General features: G+C 48.8%; 1 protein-coding gene across 22 annotated transcripts in view; it reads right to left on the bottom strand.

Annotated features, from left to right (window-relative positions):
- Positions 1 to 2,089: 2,089 nt before the first annotated feature.
- FAM118A (family with sequence similarity 118 member A) overlaps positions 2,090 to 21,314 on the bottom strand; it is a 32,102-nt gene continuing 12,877 nt past the window's right edge. For 5 of the 22 annotated variants that reach the window (XM_054469812.2, XM_063663375.1, XM_063663376.1 and 2 more), the window contains 7 exons: positions 20,570 to 20,822; positions 15,985 to 16,206; positions 13,388 to 13,516; positions 11,406 to 11,691; positions 8,714 to 8,746; positions 7,699 to 7,782; positions 2,090 to 3,670 (listed from right to left, as the gene is read on the bottom strand). In XM_054469812.2, the coding sequence (XP_054325787.1) occupies positions 3,651 to 3,670; positions 7,699 to 7,782; positions 8,714 to 8,746; positions 11,406 to 11,691; positions 13,388 to 13,516; positions 15,985 to 16,206; positions 20,570 to 20,822 (1,027 nt within the window). In that variant the 3' untranslated portion in view covers positions 2,090 to 3,650. Of the gene's footprint in view, positions 3,671 to 7,698; positions 7,783 to 8,713; positions 8,747 to 9,613; positions 9,644 to 11,405; positions 11,692 to 13,362; positions 13,517 to 15,984; positions 16,207 to 20,569; positions 20,826 to 21,314 lie in introns of all 22 variants that reach the window. The other 17 variants (XM_054469811.2, XM_063663370.1, XM_063663371.1 and 14 more) reach the window with 7 other exon arrangements.

Raw genomic sequence — 21,314 nt, 5'->3', positions numbered from 1 at the left:
TGTCTCCAATGTAGAATTTTAGAAGCCAAAAATATTTTAATGGTGAAATTGAATTATGTCTGTTTCGATGCAATCTGAATTTTTCTAAATAGAATTTCTGTTACAGAAATATTGAAGAATCCAGAGTTTCTCAAGTGACAACTGACTTCTCCACTTACAAACGTTGTTATGTGCAGAAAGCTGCACTTTCACCACTTCATTTCCACTTCAAAATGGAACAAGACAGGCCGGGAGCGGCAGCTCACACGCTGGTAATCCCAGCACTTCGGGAGGCTGAGGCGGGTGGATCACTTGAGCTCAGGAGTTCGAGACCAGCCTGGCCAATGTGGTGAAATCCTGTCTCTACTAAAAATACAAAAATTAGCCAGGTGTGATGGGGTGCACCTGTAATCCCAACTACTCGGGAGGCTGAAGCAGGAGAATCGCTTGAACCCAGGAGGTGGAGGTTGCAGTGAGCTGAAATTGCACCACTGTACTCCAGCCTGGGTGACAGAGACTGTCTCAAAAAAAAAAAAGGAACGAGAAAATTCTGAGGTGGGCTTCCACTTCAGACTGCTTTGGGCCCAAGTGCTAACCAAGGAGTAGCCTCCTGAGTAAATGTATCCATTTTAACAACACTGTTTTATGTAGTAACAGAATGCACTCTGTGAGGAAGAAATTAAATCTCAAAAGATTTGGTTCCTTCCTGGAGGGGACTTCAGTATGGTGAGATAGCTGACCTCTATGAACTGCAGACAGCAGAAGCCACTCTATTTGTCCTTTTTCTTTTTCTGACACGGAGTCTCGTTCTGTTGCCCAGGCTGCAGTGCAGTGGTGTGATCTCTGCTCACTGCAACCTCCTCCTCCTGGGTTCAAGCGATTCTCCTGCCTCAGCCTCCCAGGTAGCTGGGACTACAGGCACCTGCCACCGTGCCCGGCTGATTTTTGTATTTTTAGTAGAGACAGGGTTTCACTACATTGGCCAGGCTGGTCTCGAACTCCTGGCCTTAAGTGATCCACACGTCTCAGCCTCTCAAATTGCTGGGATTACAGGCGTGAGCCACCGCGCTTGGCTGTTCTCTTTCATAACTTTGACTTATAGACTGTCAGTGATCCCACCAAGTTCAGTCATTTCTGATATAACAGAGCGTGCCCAGTAACCTAATTTAAGGGCCACAGCACATATTCAGGCTTTGTCGAGATAGTAAGGAGGTTCTTAGCAGGTACTTGTATAACTATTTAAAATGTAACCATTTTATTTTTATTTTTATTTTTTTTAGATGGAATTCCCTCTTGCCCAGGCTGGAATGCAGTGCTGCAATCTTGGTTCACTGCAACCTCTGCCTCCTTGGTTCAAGTGATTCTCCTGCCTCAGTCTCCCAAGTAGCTGGGATTACAGGCGCACACTACCACGCCAGGCTAATTTTTGTATTTTTAGTAGAGACAGGGTTTCACCATGTTGGCCAGGCTGGTCTCAAACTTCTGGCCTCAAGTGATCCGCCCCCCTCAGCCTCCCAAAGTGCTGGGATTACAGGTTTGAGCTACCTGCCCTGTCTTAAAATATAACCATTTTAAAATGTAACAGCTATTCTAGCTTGAGGCAGTAAACAGCAGGGCCAACTTTGTTACCTCCTGATGTGATGTTTCTCACTGACTAAACTACACACAAGCAAGTGCACTATGCTGGAGTTGCCTCTAATCTCTCAATCGGATTGGAATAAACTTTACATTCTACAACGAGTATACAACAGAACCGATTAGATACCTCTATGTGGTACAGCAACATGGCTGCGTCCTCCAGCAGAGCACACAAAGCTTTTCTTAAAAATGGGCTGTAATGAGCTTTACATCCAACTGCACAGCATCCTCTATGCTTGTAATTCTGCTATACCCTGTGTCTGGCCAGCTCTCAGATTCAGATATTCCCTGACTGCACTTACTAAATGATATTAAAGAAAAATTTATAATGTTTGCTTTTTAAAACATTTAAATACGTTCAAGTAATCATTTAGTTGATTTCACAGTTGGGTGGCAACTCAAGCTAAAAATTCTCACTAAATAACATTCTAGCAAGCCTTGGCATAATTAAAGAAACACTGAGCACACAGGGTTGAAGTTAAAATTTTATTTATGGCTGGAGTGGCATAAAAGATTTGTTTTCCATGCTTCAAAAAGAAAAAAAAAGTTTTCAGGGCTTCTCTCCCTCCCTATGCATCCTACCCTTCTGTTTCCTGTTCTTAACTTTCTCTGTACCTATGGGAGTCATCAATGGGGAGTGTCACAGGGCTTGGCAAGAAATGTCACACTGACGATAAGTGGCCTCAAACTGAAACCAAGCAGGGCTGTTTGTTTCCAAAGAGAACCCTCCACTGTAGGGCCGCTCATGCACCGCCACAGAAGCCTCTGCCGGTCACAGTCAGAGAAGCTCCCCGGGCACCAGCAGCGCACTCAGCACAGCCGTTTCATGTGGGTGAACCTGAGAAGGTTTAAAGTGTTGCAGGCCCTTTTCAAGTTTTGCCTCCCTCACTCTCTGCAAACTCCCTTAATGTGGGCCTGGAAGAGAATTTTCAGAGACAATAACAGAAAGACTGGATCTCACCCCAGAGAATAAAGATTTGCAAAGCCTGGAATTTATAATGTTTGAAACCTGGTCTTTCAAACTTCTGCTATCGCGGTTGTCAGTCCCACAGTGGTCCTGCACAACACTGGCCTGAACTGAAAAGGGTCTCTAGCTCCTCCGATTTCAGTTCTTAGCAATATCAGACCTGTGTTTCTTTGGAACAGAAGTTACTAAAACAACCTAGTTCCAAAGAAGCCCTTTTGATCCAGCTGTTCTCCCTAAAAACATTTTCACTAGCGGATTCATTCTTTACTATTTAACAGTGGAACAAACATACCTTTAAAACGTACCTTTAAAATGCTTTCTATAGTAACATGTTTCCACATACAATTATAAAATGTGTTTATTTTGCTGGGCCCAGTGACTCATGCCTGTAATCCTAGCATTTTGGGAGGCCAAGGTGGGTGGATCACCTGAGGTCAAGAGTTCGAGACCAGCCTGGCCAACATGGTGAAACTCCAACTCTACTAAAAATAAAATTAGCTGGGCATGGTGGTGGACGCCTATAATCCCAGCTACTCAGGAGGCTGAGGCAGGAGAATCACTTGAGCCCAGGAGGTGGAGGCTGCAGTGAGCTGAGATCGCACCACTGCACTCTGTCCTGGATGACAGAGTGAGACTCTGACTCAAAAAAAAAAAAAAAAAAGTGTCTGTTTCGTATTTTCTCTTTGGCAACTACTGCTGCTTGGACAGTCTTTACTCTTCCCCTTTTATTACGAAAAATACCACCTTGACAAAAGAGAGCCTGTCAGATGGGAACGGGAACACCAGGTCCACCCCTTCCCACGGATCTGGCCCCTGAGGTAGCTATCCATCAGTCCTTGCAAAGTCCACCTGAAGTGTGTCTGCGTCACCTCCTGCATAGTTCAACACACAGGGGAGCCCTCTCACCCAGCCTTGAGGGCCACATGCCCATGTGGCTCTCTTGGTGTATGTGACGGTTTCGCAATCAGAGATCCACGTGGAGTTCTCCATACATTCCTCTTCGTTTGGGCACCGTGGTTACAGAAGGCTAGTTTTCAAGTTGCAGGTTTTACTGGTTTTAAAGATTTCAAGACCCTCCAGCATCATCTGTTTAAATAAAAGAATGAAATGCCCAAGGGTTAAAGTCCAGCTAAAAGAAGTTATTTGCAATAGATTTCTATTTCAGAAACTGCTTTACAATTGTTCTTATGTACAGAAGATTTTGAAAACCCCTCCACAATGGAAACAGTAGCCACTGTCTGGAAATGACCTTGTGTAATTATCAATACTATCAGGGGGTCAAGCAAGTGATGACATTACATTTGCAACGATCTGTGGGAATCTCAATCCATGAACATGGATGCTCTTTTATTTCTCAGTGGACTGAGGATGGGGCAATTTCAACAAACATACAGTGAGAGCCTGTTGGAGGTATGGAGAAGAATAAGCCTGTCGATTCCTCTGGGATCCCCAGGCTTGGCTTCTCTCACCCACATGCAGGACAGGCCAAGACTTTCCATACAACAGAGGCCAGGAGCTTCGCCCTAAGGAGACATGACTGGGTGGGGAGAGCCGGGGCTGCAGGTGCAGGTGATGGCGTCTAGGAGCACAGATCTCACAGGTATTGAAGAAAACCCTTGCCCAATGCTCCATATGGCAAGGTCTACCAGGCAGTAGGCCCTGCCCCGGATGTGCACACCAGTCAGAGGCAGGCCGCAGGGGACAAAATCTATGTACACACAACAGCAGCAACAGCAGAAGAAAGCCAATCTATTGAGAATAATCGCCCGGGCCTTCGTTCTTGTCAGCAGGCACTGGAGGAGCCCAGATATGCAGCAAACAAAACAATGAACATGAAAGAAAGTAGTGGAAAAGAACCGCCTACCCCAGAGGAAACAGTTCACAGAACACCAGTTTTGTGTTTTGTTTTTACTTATGTGATGGTTCTACTAGCTGAACTCACAATCCAAATATCTGCAAAAAGATTTCAAACAGTTTGATCCAAAACAATATCAAAATCGAATTCTCTAAAACGTGTGTGCCCCCAAGCGCACTTGAAGTTGTATAAAACTATTATTATTATCTTTTTTGAAACGGAGTCTTGCTCTGTCACCCAGGCTGGAGTACAATGGTGCAATCTCGGCTCATTGCAACCTCCACCTCCTGGGTTCAAGCAATTCTCCTGCCTCAGCCTCCTGAGTAGCTGGGACTACAGGCACCCGCCACCACACCCGGCTAATTTTTGTATTTTTAGTAGAGACGGTTTTGCCATGTTAGCCAGGCTGGTCTCGAACTCCTGACCTCAGGTGATTCACCTGCCTCAGCCTCCCAAAGTGCTGGTAATACAGGCGTGAACCACTACGCCCAGCCAAAGTTGTATAAAACTAAATGAGAGGATGTCGAGTCTGTGACAGCTGCCCCTCACAGCTCTCCCACGAGGACCCCCACCATCAGCTCACTCTCATCTTCCCTGCCCCTGGACGGCAGGACGCTAGGGCGCCCCCACCCCCTGCCGCCAGCCCTCGCTTGTGCTATAATTCACTCTGCAGGTGGCCCTTTTAGAACTGCCTTATTTTACTTGACTAAATTTGCACTCACTAAGAATCTTTATAACATGTACTGTTGCACATGGTCCCTGTGGTGTTGAAGGAACATACAGGGACATAATACTGCTCCAGCATACCCACTGAAGGATTTAAATGTTAAATGAAGAGGTAACTGATAAGCTGGATGCTTCATAGCTCTCAGAAATTTTGGGTGGACTGCTATATAGGTATTTAAGAGTGTTTTACTTTGGTTTACTTATATAAAGTACTAAATATAAACTCCTATTACATGAAAATCTTCTCTCCCAATGTTTTCAGGAATGTAGTAGAGTCAGATAACCAGGTTGACTTCTGTCTCCAGAGTTCTCACAGACTTACAGCAGCAGATGCTCTGAGAAAAGGTAACTAAGAAAACAAGAGCTTGGCCGGGCGCAGTGGCTCACGCCTATAATCCCAGCAGTTTGGGAAGCCAAAGTGGGTGGATCACAAGGTCAGGAGTTTGAGACCAGCCTGGCCAACATAGTGAAACCCCATCTCTACCAAAAATACAAAATTAGTCGGGCATGGTGGTGTGCGCCTGTAGTCCCAGCTGCTCAGGAGGCTAAGGCAGGAAAATAGCTTGAACCCAAGAGGCGGAGGTTGCGGTGAGCCGAGATCACACCACTGCACTCCAGCCTGGGCGACAGAGCAAGACTCTGTCTCAAAAAATAAAAAAAAAAAGACATCAGAGAAAACTTAAAAGACGGTGGAAATCAATCCAGGCAATCCCAACTAGTATGACTTCCAGAAAGGGAGAACAGAGAAGATGGAAAGAAGAAATAAAGAGAATCACAGACCATTCCAGAACTGGAGAAATGGAAGAGGAAAAAGAACATGTGAGTAAGGTAGGTAAAAAAAAGTTTCCCACCTAAATACATCCTCATTGAATTTCTAATCAAGGGAAAAGAGGATCCTAAAAACTCCCAGGAAAAAAAGCAACGGGTACCCTCAAATCACTGGGAACAGGTTCCCATCAGACCCTCTTCATAGGAAACCTGGTCTTCAGACAGTGGAGTCCGGGGGAATCACAACCAAGAATCCCATGCCAAAACTCCTGCGAGCGTGAGGATGGCACAGACACCTGCAGACACATGGCCCTCGGGAGGTGACCCCACACTGGGGTCTGCAGAAGCAGCCTCAGGAGGTACTAGCAGGACGGATGGGGGGCCAGAACAAGGGAGACCTGGGCCTCCATCTCAGAAAGAAGGAGGGAAGCTCAGGAGGCAGCAGTCCCCAGTGGAGCCGACCAGGAGAAGGTGTCCTGGGAGATGTGGGGTGGCAGGATGAGGAGAATGCATACTTTTTTTAAAAAAAATTTATTATTCAGTTCTGAAAGCTGAGGGAATGCATACATTTAAGAATATTGGGAAACGGTTTTTGGAAAACAAAGGGGAAAGAAGAACCTAAAAACTCAAAAAATAAGAAGTAACACAAATGTCTTCAAGCCCCAACATTAAACAATAAAAAATGGGAAAATGGAATGTAAGAACAAGCCACATTTGACCCTGACATTGAGGACACATCTGCAGCTGGCACAGGCGACATGGCACTGGGCCCACGGACACAACACACATGCTACAGCTGGCACAGGCACCGTGGCACTGGGCCCACGGCCACGGCCACAAGCTGGCTAAGCAGGAAAGAACACTGACGCTGTTTTCATCAAGTAAATGCTTTTGTTTGCCAACTTTTACAGTCAACCTACAGACAGACTGGGGGTCTCATTTCCTTTCTGTCCTGTCATCACGGAGACCGACAAAACGGGGAAGCCAGTGGGCTAGGGGGTGGGATACGCAAGCAGGGGCCCATCCAGCCCAGGCTTCATGTTGGGAAGTCTGGCCTAAGTATGTTATTTAAAGAATGAGAAATAACACACAGCACTATGCAAAACCTGAGAGGAGAAGGGGAGGAGAGGGAGGGACCGGCACGAACGCGCGAGATCACCCTTCATAGTGTCAACAGAGAGGCCTATTCAAATACACTGTTTAGATAAATAGTTCAATCACTTAAATAAATCTTAGTCTGTAACAGAGGCAACAAAGCTCAAATGATTTAAAGTGCTTTTCTCCAGAGACTCAGCTGACATGCATCAGGCTAGTGGTCACCCTTGGGGGCTGGAGGAGACTGGAGGAGGCTGGAGAGTGACAAGGGGTGTCCTGGCAATGCTGCTTCCTCAACTGGGTGTGATTAGATGGGAGCATTCACTTTGCAAAAATGCACTGAGCTGACCTGACATAACTTGTGCACTTTTTATTCATCTTTTTAACTTTTCTTTTTGTAGAGAGCACCCTTCTGCCCGCTGCACCCTCTTAGTGTATGTTTTCTCCGTAACGTTTTTCTAAAGAGGTACCAGTACCTCTGGGCAGTTGGAATTGGGTTGGGGTGAGAGGCCAGGGTCTCTGCTAAGCCTCCTGTGCTCTCTGGCCCTGACAGAATGTATGCACCGTCCTCCCACCGTAGGGCCCGGGGCATTAAGGCGCAGCACGGTCCCTGAAGATGCCTGCCAACAAGAGAGACCTGAGGCAGCTCCCCACAAAAAGAACACAATACCAGCATCTGACTGTCTGAGTTTTTTTGAAACTTCAATTCCATTCTCTTCTAACTTCCTCTTTGCACAGTCCTGGCACGCATGACCTGAAAGAGAAGAATTTATTAAGAAGCCTGTTTATTCAGAAGCCACTCGCCAAGGCACAGTTCATAATGTGACCTGACTGAAGCACTGGCCAAGCAGACCCTGCCATCCACTACAGATGACATCAACCACGCTACGGCTTCTATCCCAGGAGTCGCATCTCAGTGAGAAAGCAACTGTAATAAAGATGTCCTTTCGCATGGGAATAGGTGGAAACGGGAAGCTGACTGCGGTGGTTTTGTACTTCCTGCACCACTAACATGGATGTGATGTGAGCAGCTCCCACGTTGATGCGCGTTTTCTCATCTGTGAACGCACTAGGCCAAACAGCCAGGGAAAACAGGGCTGCGCACAGAGGCCTCCGCGCCACTCACCAGAGTCCCTTTTACCCAAATGATTCGGCAAGGGGAGGCACCTGGTGCCCAGTTCACACACAGGAGGACGCTCATGGCCACCGAGTCTTGTTAAATTTATAAACAGGCAGAATTGAGCCCAGCAAGAAGAGCGTTCACATTTCAAAACAAGTATTAAATAGAAAGCTTCTTCTGTGTGCAAGCTCAGACCCATGCAACGAACATTTCGGAAGAGCTGGGTCATTCTAAGGCACTGCATCTGGCACCACATGGTATCACACAAATAGAACCTGTTCCAAGTCCCGTCACTCTTGGTTCTAGGGTAAGAAATTATTCTCAGGTGCCAGCTGGCCCACGTGTGATTCGGCTGTGCTTCCTCGTCAAAGGGATGGCTTTTAGTCTCTCGGTGTGGCAGGGACCATGCTAAGGCATGGCTATTTATCATCTTCAGTGGGGCTGTTTTAATACAAGCTAATTATTTAAGGTGAAAAACAAATGTTTATGATTCTACAATTAGTGACAGAAGACAATGGAATGTGTAGGCAAAAAACAGGCTGGCAAGAAGAAAGATCTGCTTTACCCAATAATGTGGTGCTGTCCACGCGATCAGCATCTGAAGGAGAAAGAAAAGCAGTCAGTGGAGCCGAGACGCCAAGAGCTAGTCCTCCTCAGGCCACCCTGAGGCAGTGACTAGGAACGGCAGTGACTGGGAACAGGCTTCTGGGCAGCTCAGCCCGCGCGGGCTGTGGACTCCTGCGCTCCTCGCTGCCATCACGTCTGCCTCCCAGGCCTGGCGCGAGGGCTCGCTGAAGGAGCCAGCTGGCAAAGGGAGCATGGTGTGGTGTCCGCGATCGCTAGCATGACTGTCACTGTCATGGGCCTCCTCTCCCATCAGGAGTGGCACTCCATGAATTAAAGTACAAATGTCCTTCATGACACAGTCACAGATTAAAACTCCCAATGACCTTGCAGTCTTCCGGCAGCCTGTCGAATCCACTTGCCTGCCCCAACCTGGAAAGGGAGGCTCAGTGGGACAGAAAGCTACTCAGCCCCACTCTAGGAGCCCGAGCACATGCAGGATTACTCTGGGTCCTGTTCTTCCAGGGAGTGTGGGGGTGGAATGAGAAGCGGCGGATGGGGGCAGAGATGAGGAAAGCCCGCTGCCTCTCTGCAGAGCCCCACACATGTGGGCCGGTGCCAGGATGCACCAAATGGTGTATTTTGCTCTGCAGTCAGGCCAGGATCCCAATCCCAGCTTCAAAATGTCTGGGCACGTTATGTGCCTGTGCCAGCTCAGCTCTTCTCATCTATGAAATCATCTACTTACTAGCACTGCATGCTGCCACTGGAAAACCAAGTAAGGTAAGAATATGGAACTCTGAGTGGAGGGTGACACACGGCAAGCAGGAGCTCTTTTCTTCTGCCCTGAATAAGAAGCTGTTGCCCTAATTATACTTTTATTTATGGAAATGGAACTTACCTTGGTCCATTTTGCTAATTATTAGCAATTCTGAAAAGAAATGATAGTGGTTAAAAAAACAACAAAAACCTTAGCGATTGGATTATCTCTGCATTCTCTAGTCTCCAAGTTCACAGCTGGTCACATATACCTGCCTCGGTGGCTAACCTCGTTCCAGTGTGTGGTGAGTGTGCGTGGGTTTCCTGTTACAATTAAACGAGCCAGCACAGGCCTTTCCAAGCTTGCCATCATCCATGTTTTATGATGCCAGACTCCCAGCTATTAATTCCCTTATCTCAACATGACCAAGTTGAAGAATTTCTCACTCGCCCTGGTCATTCCTGATAGATGAGCAATTTCTCAAAAGGGCCAAGGAGCACTACTTAAAAGAGGTGTTGCATTCACAACAGGGAAAATACATTACGTGAAAAAAGAAGTAAAGTGTTCATGAAATCATTCTGTGCTTGTGAAGTTGTAACTTTTCAACTGCAGTGACAGGACACAAATATGAGATATCTGTGTCTTTCAAGTGTTAAGTATCACAACTGATAAAGCTAGCCTGGTAGTTTTCTTTCTTGGTTAAGGAAACCTGAAACAGGAATAAATGTGTCCAGCTATACATGTTTGCACAGCTGTAAACTTCAAAGTTACTTTATTTTTTATTTTTAGAGACAGGGTCTTCCTCCGACGTCCAGGCTGGAATACAGTGGCCTGATCACAGCTCACTGCAGTCTCTAACTCCTGGGCTCAAGCGATCCCCCCACCTGAGCCTCCAGAGTAGCTGGGATCACAGATGTCCACCACCAAACCCAGCTTTTTTTTTTTTTTTTTTTTGGAAACAGAGTCTTGCTCTGTCACCCAGGCTGGAGTGCAGTGGTGCGATCTCAGCTCACTGCAAGCTCTGCCTCCCGGGTTCATGCCATTCTCCTGCCTCAGCCTCCCGAGTAGCTGGGACTACAGGTGCCCGCCACCACGCCCAGCTAATTTTTTGTATTTTTAGTAGAGACGGGGTTTCACCGTGTTAGCCAGGATGGTCTCCATCTCCTGACCTCGTGATCCGCCCGCCTCGGCCTCCCAAAGTGCTGGGATTACAGGGATGAGCCATCACGCCCAGTCCAAACCCAGCTAATTTTTTAAAACATTTTTGTAGAGACCAGGTCTCCCTATGTTGCCCAGGCTGATCTTAAACTCCTGGGCTCAAGCAATCCTCCTGCCTTGGCCTCCCAAAAAACTGGGATGACAGGCGTGAGCCACGGCGCCCAGCCTAAAGTTCAAGTTCTAGTTACAGACTGTCACTAGGACACCAATTACTCCAATCTTCTAATTTTAAATTACAGAGGCAGTTTTAAAAAATAATAACTGGAAGATTGGTGAATTTTATGGGTATGTGAATTACATCAAAAAAAAAGAGAGAGAAACAACTGGAAGAGCCCTATGAGTTTTGTACTTGAAAAGTGAAGACAGGCCGGGCGCGGTGGCTCTCGCCTGTAATCCCATCACTTCAGGAGGCCGAGGCAGGTGGATCACCTGAGGTCGGGAGTTCGAGACCAGCCTGACCAACATGGTGAAACCCCGTCTCTACTAAAAATACAAAATTAGCCAGGCATGGTGGCGCATGCCTGCAGTTCCAGCTACTCAGAAGGCTGAAGCAGGAGAATCCCTTGAACTTGGGAGGCGGAGGTTGTGGTAAGTAAGCCAAGATGGTGCCACTGCACTCCAGCCTGGGCAACAAGAGTGAAACTCCATCTCAAAAAAAAAAAAGAGAGAAAAAGAAAGAAAGAAAGAAAAAGGAAAGTGAAGCCAGATCCCATACCTGGGCTTTGCTGTTTGCAGATCTGAGTGGCAAGGTCTTGCACATATCCTGGAAAATGGTCAAAACAGTCCCCATAAGATACAACTTTGATTCCGTGCAGAAGCATATCTGCCTGATGCTTAAAGAAATGGTCTTCATTCTCCTTCAGCACAAGCATGTAGTGCTCCAAATCCACCTTATTCGGCACTGAGTAAAGAAAGAGGGCCTGGAATATCTGATCACGAAGGGTCTCTCCACAGCCCACAAACAGAAAGGACTTGGTGCGGTATAAGTTCTGGAGGACTTCCTAGAAAAGGCCAATGAAGAACTTGAGTGCTCATTTGAAAGACAGCAAGAGCTTACAACTAACCAAATCACATGCGTGTGCTTTTACATCACTGCTCCCTGACAGGCGTTCCCGGGGCCACACTGAGGAGCACAGTTAGAAGGACAGTATCCTTTCCCGACATGGCACTCAGGTCACCCCACAGCAGCAGCCTGTGGCAGCAAAGACCAAAGCTGGGCTGAGCCTGCCTGTCCCCACCTAAGCCAGGGTAACTGGTCTTTGGCCGAAGTAGGTGGCAGTGCACACGCCCCTTACAGCAAGGCCAGCCCATCGCCCACCCCGCACACTCACCAGCGCAGTCACACAACTCAGATCTTCTCAAATTGGGTATAATTTTAAATTATTAAAACATAAAATGAGGACAGTAAATGTTTTCAGTTTAGAATTATGCACATAAAACACCCTGAAATTAATGTTGACCTCAGTGGGTCATATGTGGAAATTCTTGCAGGGGTGTTTCTGCGAATGAGGGCAGGAGAGCTGAGGAGGGGATCAGGGACCATGACTGACGGGGTCGGGTGGGTACAGGGAAAGCAGATTGCATGGGGTCACTCAGGCAAGCAGGAGAGAATCACCAATTCAGCTAACCAAACATCTCAGACAGGCTCAATCTCAGCACAGGTATTTCTTATAACCAAGCAGTATTAATGATGCAACTGAAAAGCATCTGCCCAGTCACTCATTTGCTGACACATGTCACGGCATGACACCGGCCCAGGGATGAGCACTGAGGAACACGGCGCCTAGCTGTGTGCTCGTGGGTGAATCCACAGACACCGAGTTTCTCAGTGCTTAACAGAAGCACAGCTTTTCCACACTTCATTCTAGGGCATCAAGAAGACCTCACAGCCGGGAGTAGGGGTGCACACCTGCAGTCCCAGCTACTCGGGAGACTAAGGCAGGAGGATCCTTGGGCCCAGGAGTTCAAGGAAGCAGTGAGCTTTGATCATGCCACTGCACTTCAGCCTGGGCCACAGAGCAAGACCCTGTCTATTTAAGAAGAAGAAAAAAAAAACCTCACAGAGAATGAAGTTCATTTACTTTTATTTATTTATTTTTTTTTAGAAATGAGGTATCGCTCTGTTGCCCAGGCTGCAGTGCAGTGGTGCGATCCCAGCTCACTGTAGCCTCTCCCTCCTGGACTCAAGCGATCCTCCTGCCTTGGCCTGCCAAAGCACTAGGATTACAGGCATGAGCCACTATACCAGGCCAAGAATGAAGCTTTACAACTACAGGAAGGAGAGCAGAGAATTTCAGACCAGAAAAAGCCTGGAAGAACAAGGACGACATTCTAGACTGCACGGGGCCCTGTATGTCATGCTGAGGAGTTTCACTGTATACCTGGGCAGGTGAGAACCACCAAACGGCTAGGGCTCCTGGAGAGGGTAAGGGCAGATCTATGCTTTTAAAGGAATCATGAATTCCTTCCTCCAACAAATGTTCGCCAAGCACCTACTCAACATGGAGGCACCATGCAGGACCCCAGAGACACAGACAAGGACAAGAGACGTGGCCCCTCCCTCAGCAACTGTGTGCAGGGCCGACCTGAAGGGCACGGATGCCTGGAGCCTGGGAAGCCACTCAACTGCTGCCAATGGCCAGTGGCTACCAGTAATCCCTGAGAGGACGCACCGATGCTAATTAGGACGGGCCGTACCATGACTTCTGCGTCTTGAGTGACGTCTTTATACCCCGATGGGTCGAGCACCATCCCGCAGGGGTCTGTGTAGAGGCCGTGAATGTGGAGGACGCCATACTTGATGTGCCCTCTTGCCCACTCAAGGACCTATCAAACATCAAGCCAAGAAAAAGAAACACATCCTCAAACTGTTTCAAACAGAGAAGAAAATACTGCAAATGGATTCATAGTTTTTAAACCTATCCTGGAAAGAATCAGAGAGATGCTTCACTTTACAATTACACCTTCAAAACCTAAGAGAAACTCGGCTGTGAGCCCTAGTTATTCCCGTCCTACGACGGTACAATCACACCTGTAAAACCTGAGAGAGGATCTGCTGTTAGCGCCAGTCATGCTGGTCCCATGATAGCAAAAGAGCTTCTTTAGCTGGGCATGGTGGCTCATGCCTATAATCCCAGCTACTCAGGCCAAGGCCAAGACTTGAGTTCAGGAGTTCGAGACCAGCCTGGGCAACAAAGTGAGACCCCCGTCTCAGGGGGGGAAAAAAAAGGACTTATTTAAAGACAGACAGTTACACAGAAAATGTCTTTAACACTTGAGATTAAAGCAAACTGTTAAAAGTGATTACTTTAGGTGGGCTATGGGGACTTTCACTTCTAAGTTATATGTTATATTTTAATTACTGCTATTTCTGTATTACTTCTACACACCCAGAAAAAATATATACATATGTATGTGGAGAAAAGTATTCATCAAATGGCTAAGTGCATTCCTTTCAGTTCAAGATACAGAACACAGGACCTCATAAAGACACAGAACACGGGACCTCATAATGACACAGAACACGGGACCCCATAGAGACACAGAACACGGGACCCCATAAAGACACAGAACACGGGACCCCATAAAGACACAGAACATGGGACCCCATAAAGACACAGAACACGGGACCTCATAAAGACACAGAACACGGGACCTCATAAAGACACAGAACACGGGACCTTACAAAGACACAGAACACGGGACCTTACAAAGACACAGAACACGGGACCTTATAAAGATACAGAACACGGGACCTTATAAAGATACAGAACACAGGACCTTATAAAGATGCCCATCGGGTCACTGTCAAGTCATCTTCACCCCAGAGACCGCACAGCAGCAGGTGGAATGGACAAACACCAACAGCCCTGCTGCCATCACTGGGCGGTGAGCCAGCTGGCGGTTCTGTTTATGCAGCTGGCTGTTTCCAACAGCAAGCCCCAGCAGTGGGGACCGTGTGGCTCAGACGCAGAGAGCAGATGTCTACCCCATGGCACTGCCGGCAGGAGTGGGTGCCTTGGCCCTGCCTGCTCCCCTCAGGCGGCCCTGCCCCTGTGTACACTGCCTGTAATTCAGTTTCTTTGTACACAGAAGGCCAGGGCCTTCCCTCACAAGGCAGCCCAGACAACACAGGCAGCAGTGTTAGTTATGAATAACATAAGCAGACACACAAAGGTCACAAGTGTGTCACAAAAGAAATATCAAGAGTCACATGAAACTATGCTCGACCTTTAGTAACACAAGAAATCAATGTTGAAAATTTTCAGCTATCAAATGGACAAAGTGTATTTCATTTTGTTTTTTCATAACACCATGTGTTGGCAAGATACAGGAAATGGATATACTCCCACACACAGCCACTACCGGGAGTGTAACTGGTGCTCCTTCTGGAAAACAATTTGGTAATTTACATCATCAGTCTTCAAAATATTCATACCTTTTGACCGTAAAACTCTTCTAGGAACTGATCTTGAAAACAGGACATAAAAGTATGAGGACCCTGTAGTGTTATTTATAACTGTAAATATACGCTAACTGATATAGTTTGGACATTTGTCCCCACCCAAATCTCATGTTGAATTGTGATACCCAGTGCTGGAGGTGGGGCCTGGCGGGAGCTGCTTGGATCACGGGGCAGGATCATCCCTCGTGGCTTCGTGCCATCTTCGTGATAGTGACTTCTTGAGAAATCTGGTCATTTAAAAGCATGTGGCACCACCCCCCTGCCACTCTCTCTGTTGCCATGTGGCATGCCTGCTCCCACTTTGCCTTCTGCCACTATTGGAAACTTCCTGAGGCCTCCCCGGAAGCAGATGCTGCTATGCTTCCTAGACAGCTGTGAACCGTGAGCCAATGACAGCTCTTTTCTTTATATATTACCCAGTCTCAGGTATTTCTTTGTTGTGTGAGACAGGGTCTCACTCTCTTGCCCAGGCTGGAGTGCAGTGATCTCAGCTCACTGCAACCTCTGCCTCCCAGTTCAAGCTACTCTCCTGCCTCAGCCTCCCAAGTTGCCACTGTGCCACCTTCCATTATTACTTTTTTTTTTTTTAAGAGAAAGGGTCTTACTCTGTCACCCAGGCTGGAATAAGTGGCATGATCATAGCTCATTTCAGTCTGGAACTCCTGGGCTCAAGCAATCCTCCCACCTCGGCCTCCCCAGTAGCTGGGACTGCGGGCAGGCGCCACCACGCCTGGCTACTTTATTAGTAATTCACTGCCACAAAGTGAAAGCAGCTCCCAGGGCACAGAACTCCCCACACCTGCAGGCTGCCCGCACCCCCAGCCCATACCTTGGTCTTGTCCTTCAAGTCCAGAGACTCCATGGGCTTGTTCTGCTGCTGGCCAAAGATCTCCAGCAGGTTGTCATAGTTGGTGGTCAGGACCATGGTGCCCCTGTCCATCAGGCTGAGGATCGACTGCAGCACCAGAGGGCTCTGGATGTGCTGCTCCAGGTTGTCAAACACCTCCATCAGGCAGTCCTGGAAGAAGCTGGGCTTGGCGTCGCCTGTGCGCTACAAAAAGGTGGAATGACAGTTACAAAAACATCAGCTCTTAACAAATACTCAGCAGCTAAGCAGGCCCATGTTCTGGGTGCCAGAGATATAGCAGCTGAAAACAAAGAAAATCTGGCTTCACAGAGTGCACTGAAACTCCAGAGCAGGGGGCCAGGCAATGCACACGTGTAGCACGCCACCGGTGATGCTGCCACGGGAAAGCACGGCAGAGACGGGGGCAGGCGCTGTCAGGGGAGGGTGGACAGGACCAAGACACTAGGCAAACCTCTCTGAGAAGAGGGCATCTGAACAGGGGCCCGAGGAGGTGAGGGCTCGTGGAGAATGTTCTAAGCAGAGGGAAGAGCAAGGGCCACAGCACTGCGGTCATGGCTCAGGTATGTCCCAGGTCAGCAAGAGGCCACTGACGCAGGAGAGGAGTGAGGGGAAGTGTCGGCAGCAGAAGCAGATGACCTAGGCCTTGAGGACCACAGTGAAGACTCTGGCTTTCCCTGAGCGCTGCACAGTCCCAGTTTTCTCTTTCTCGGTGGTAATGAAACAGCATGTCTTCGTGGCACCTTCAATGAGGTGGGAGGCAGTGTTTCTTTTTTCTTTTTTTGAGATAGGGCCTTGCTCTGTCATCCAGGCTGGAGCACAGTGGTGCCAGGATAGCTCACTGCAGCCTCCAACTCCTGGGCCCAAGCGAGCTTCCCACCTAAGCCTCCCAAGTAGCCAGGGTTACAGGTGCCACCACCACACCCAACTCATTATATTTTTTAAAAAATTTTTTAATTTAATTTATTTTATATTATTTCATTTTTCATTTTATTATTTTATTTTTTGAGACAGAGTCTCACTCTGTCACCCAGGCTGGAGTGCAGTGAGTGGCACGATCACGGCCCTCTGCAGCCTTGATCTCCCAGGCTCAAGTGATCCTCCCACCTTAGCCTCCCAAGTAGCTGGGACTATAGGTGCACACCATAACACCTAGTTAATTTTTTAATTTTTTTTTTTTTTGAGACAGAGTCTTGCTCCGTCACCCAGGATGGAATGCAGTGGCGTGATCTTGGCTCACTGCAACCTCCCCTCCTGGTTCAAGCAATTCTCCTGCCTCAGCCTCCCAAGTTGCTGGGACTACAGGTGAGCACCACCACACCCAGCTAATTTTTGTATTTTTAGTAGAGGTGGGGTTTCACCAGTTGGCCAGGCTGGTCTCAAACTCCTGACCTCAGGTGATCCACCTGCCTCAGCCTCCCAAAGTTCTGGGATTACAGGCGTGAGCCACTATACCCGGCCTAAATATTTTTTAATTTTTTCTAGAGACGAGGTCTCGCTATGTTGCCCAGACTCATCATGAACTCCTGCCCTCCAGTGATCTGCCCACCTTGGCCTCCCAAAGTGCTGGGATTACAGGCGTGAGCCAGCACACCCGGCCCGTAGTGCCGCATATACTCTGAGACACAAGAGGATCAGGACTGAGGCCCGGCCTCCGAAGGCAGCCTCAGTGCTTCACCGGTGGCCTTGACAGAAGCTGCCTCCAAGGGGCCTTGAGAGCCAAAGCCTGGCTGGGATGGCTTCAAGAGAAAAAGGAAGGGCTGGTGACAGCAGATGCAGCAACCATGCTGCAGAGCTTTGCTGGGAGGGGACAGAGAGGTGGGGTGGGGGAGGGCTCGGGAGGACACAGGGTCCCCTCTGCCCGGCTCCCAGCCTCATTGTCACCCTCTGCCTCGGCACCTCCCCTCGCCCTCTGTGCCTGTTCGTGTTGCTTGGCCGGCACAAGAAAACCAAGACTCACAGGTTCCCACTCATTGCCACAGCTCTTCTGACTGTCCCACCCCCCAAACCCTCCCACTGTTCCCAGGGGGTCTGCCATCAGCCAACCCCCACATCTCCATCCTCTCCTGGGAATGCTCACCTTCTCCCTGACCTGAGACCTGGCTTTATGCATCCCTGAGACCCCTCCCGGGGGCTCCCCCGCACTCCCTGCACCGATGAAGGTGAGGGCTTGGCTCCAGGCTCCCTGGAGTCTCTCCAGCTGTGCCATCATAATTTGGGATGATTCTCATGTCCACTTGGATGATTCTCCCTGGGATCATGGCCTCTCAATTCCACCCATCACTCTCCTCCAATACTCATGGTCCATCTCAGCCATCCACACATACAGCCCCCAAGGCCTCATCATTACCAAGACCTCGATCCTTTCCAGAACCTCTGGGCCAGCTTCCCCTGTCCAACCACTCCCTCCCATCTGGCCACCTCTGTAGCACCCTGGCTCCCAGGGAAACTTCAAGCCCATTGAGGCCCGTGAGCTACTGACCCCACTACCACCGACCAGTCACTCGCTGCCCTGCTGTCCTGCCTTCTTCCATCAAGCAGCTTAGAGTTTACAATGGATCACTACAACTCCCCCAGATACACCTGCAAGCCCCTCGCCCTTCTTTGGTGTTGCTGGAATTCCTGATGCAACCAACTCTCAGCTTCCCCCGTGCCTGTTCTCCAACTCTCAACACAGCTGTGTCAACGGCCTCACCTCAACGCTTCCTGATGGAGGTTTTCAAAAACACGCAAAAGTGAACAGAAGAGTTGAATGATGCTCAACTACTTGTTTTCAAGACAAACAATTCTCATTCTAGACAAATGGCCTCTCTTCACCTGAAGGACAACTTCAGGACCCTTCCCTGGCCTGCCTTCGACTCCTCCCTCCTTCTTCCTGTGACGGGCGAGCAAATGTTGTCTACAAGGGCCAGAGAGAAAATATTTTGAGATGGAGTTCCACTTTCGTTGCCCAGGATAGAGTGCAGTGGCACAATCTCGGTTCATTGCCACCTCTGCCTCCCGGGTTCAAGCGATTCTCCTGCCTCAGCCTCCTGAGTAGCTGGGATGACAGGTGCCCGCCACCACGCCCGGCTAATTTTTGTATTTTTAGTAGAGACAGAGTTTCATCACATTGGCCAGGCTGGTCTCAAACTCCTGACCTCAGGTGATCCGCCTGCCTTGGCCTCCCAAAGTGCCAGGATGACAGGCCTGAGCCACCGCGCCCCGCCTCAGAGAGGAAATATTTTAGGCCTTGTGGGCCATAAAGTCTCTGTTGCAACTACTCGCCTTGGCCTGGAGGCATGAGGGAGCCACATACTATACGTAAATGAATGGGTGTGGCCGCCTGTCAGAACCTCATTTGCAAAAACAGGCCCAAGGCTGTAAATTTCCAACCCCTGGCCTATGATGAGAGTTGTCCCTTATTAATAGAACACCCACGTGTGGCAGTCACCTAACTAAAAACATTTCCCAAGCTCTGCTAGGTGCAGCCCTAGCTAAAACTCTGGCCAATGAGATGAAACAGAAGTGGTGTATGTGACTTCGGTGGTGGCCCTTGAAGCCCCCCACTTCCTCCCCTCCCCGCACTTCCCTCTGCCACGCACTCCCTGCGCACACACATCATTTACAGCTGCCCGCAGAGCACCAGGCGGAAGCTGCCTGTTGAGGGTGGCAGAGCGAGCAAAGAGGGGCCCTGCCTGGCCACTGTGTTCTCCTTGGGCTGCCCACCCGGGTCTCTAGGTGGGGATTATAAAGGTGCTCACACGAAGCCATGTGGTTTAAGGTTTCCTTTCACAGCCAACCTCAACTCTCCCACTTTCCTTGGTGACGAGCTCACTTTATTTCCTGCTATCTCCTCTGTTCAAACGTCCAACATCTCTTCCCGTCCTGACTCTGAGATGGTGACTGTGCCTCTTCAGTAAATACAAGAACAGAAGAAGACAACGACTGCCAAGAGCCCCAGCCACAGGGTCCAGCTTCCCAGCCTTTATGGCCACACACCATGGCTGACCTGGGACAACAACGGCCTGCCACACACCTCCCCCTGCACCAGACCCATCGGCCCCAGGGCCTCGCTCAGGAATAGCTCCTGAATCATCAGTGCTTCTCCTCTCAAGGAGATCATCTAGATCATCTCCGCAGCAGACAAAGAAGCTGGAATTTCTCCCATCTTCAAATGTTTTCTAGGAAGCACCTGTCATCTGAAGAAATATGGCTGGCCTGCTTACACCAAACACGCCTAAGGGATATCCCTTCACTAAGTGAACATACAATCACAAAGTTCATATGAGTGCAGCTGGATGATCTCCCTGAGACGATCTTACACAGTCAGGTTCCATTTAATAGGAGCTACTTTAGGAATCCCGCGCTGCAGTGTGGCTGGCATCCCCTCAATTTTAAAAGACGACACTCCAATGGACTCAAGGATTTCTGGCTCATCAGCCTGAGTCTGCTGAGCACTGAACACAAGTTAGGCCTGCAGAGTTTAACATTAGGTTCACAGACTCACCCAACCTGGTGCAGAACCAAGCTGTCCCCAAGAAACCAGAGGTACTTGTCTGACACTTACAGGTGACATCTTCCGGATCAGATCATGGGCGACAACCAACAGGTCCCGGTCCTTCGTCACTTTCCTCCGGAACTCGGCGACGTCTCCAGGGTGCAGCACCTCCAGCTGCTCTGCAGCCTCGATGACGGCCTCGATGCAGCTTCTCCACGAACAAAGCGCAGGGATTCCCGGGGCCACTGCTGCGCTGACGCCAGTCCCGATAACCAGGAGCAGTTCCTGGGGCTGTTTCCGGATGAGGCTTTTTAAAAACTTTCTACTTGAAAACAAGGGAGTGAGACAATGAAAGTCAAAGCAGAAACACTACAAACACAAAGTCTGGAACTCTCTGCCAGTTCAGGCCTTGTGCTGTACACACACACACACACACACACACACACACACACACACACACACACACACACACACACACACACACACACACACACACACACACACACACACACACACACACACACACACACACACACACACCCCTCTTACACTGTGGGGAGATGGCCTGTGTATCCTTCTTTGTGTATTTATTTCACATGTTCTACCCTTATTCCTTAAAGGACGTGGGACAGCTGTGTCTCATGCATTTTAAGTTGCCCAGTGTTAAGCTCAGTTTAAGTGGTATATATTTGTGAACCAAAAGCTCAGCAATTTTCATTCCTTTGAAGCTGCACACAGGTTATGAATACAAACGATGATGACAAAATGACCCCTGCTTGCAGTGACGGATAAGAAAGTTACTGGCAAATGCTGG

This window comes from Pongo pygmaeus, chromosome 23 (assembly GCF_028885625.2).
Source record: "Pongo pygmaeus isolate AG05252 chromosome 23, NHGRI_mPonPyg2-v2.0_pri, whole genome shotgun sequence".
In the NCBI taxonomy this organism is placed as follows: domain Eukaryota; kingdom Metazoa; phylum Chordata; class Mammalia; order Primates; family Hominidae; genus Pongo; species Pongo pygmaeus.
Note: the sequence above shows the minus strand (reverse complement) of the source record. Positions and strands in the feature narration are given on the sequence as shown.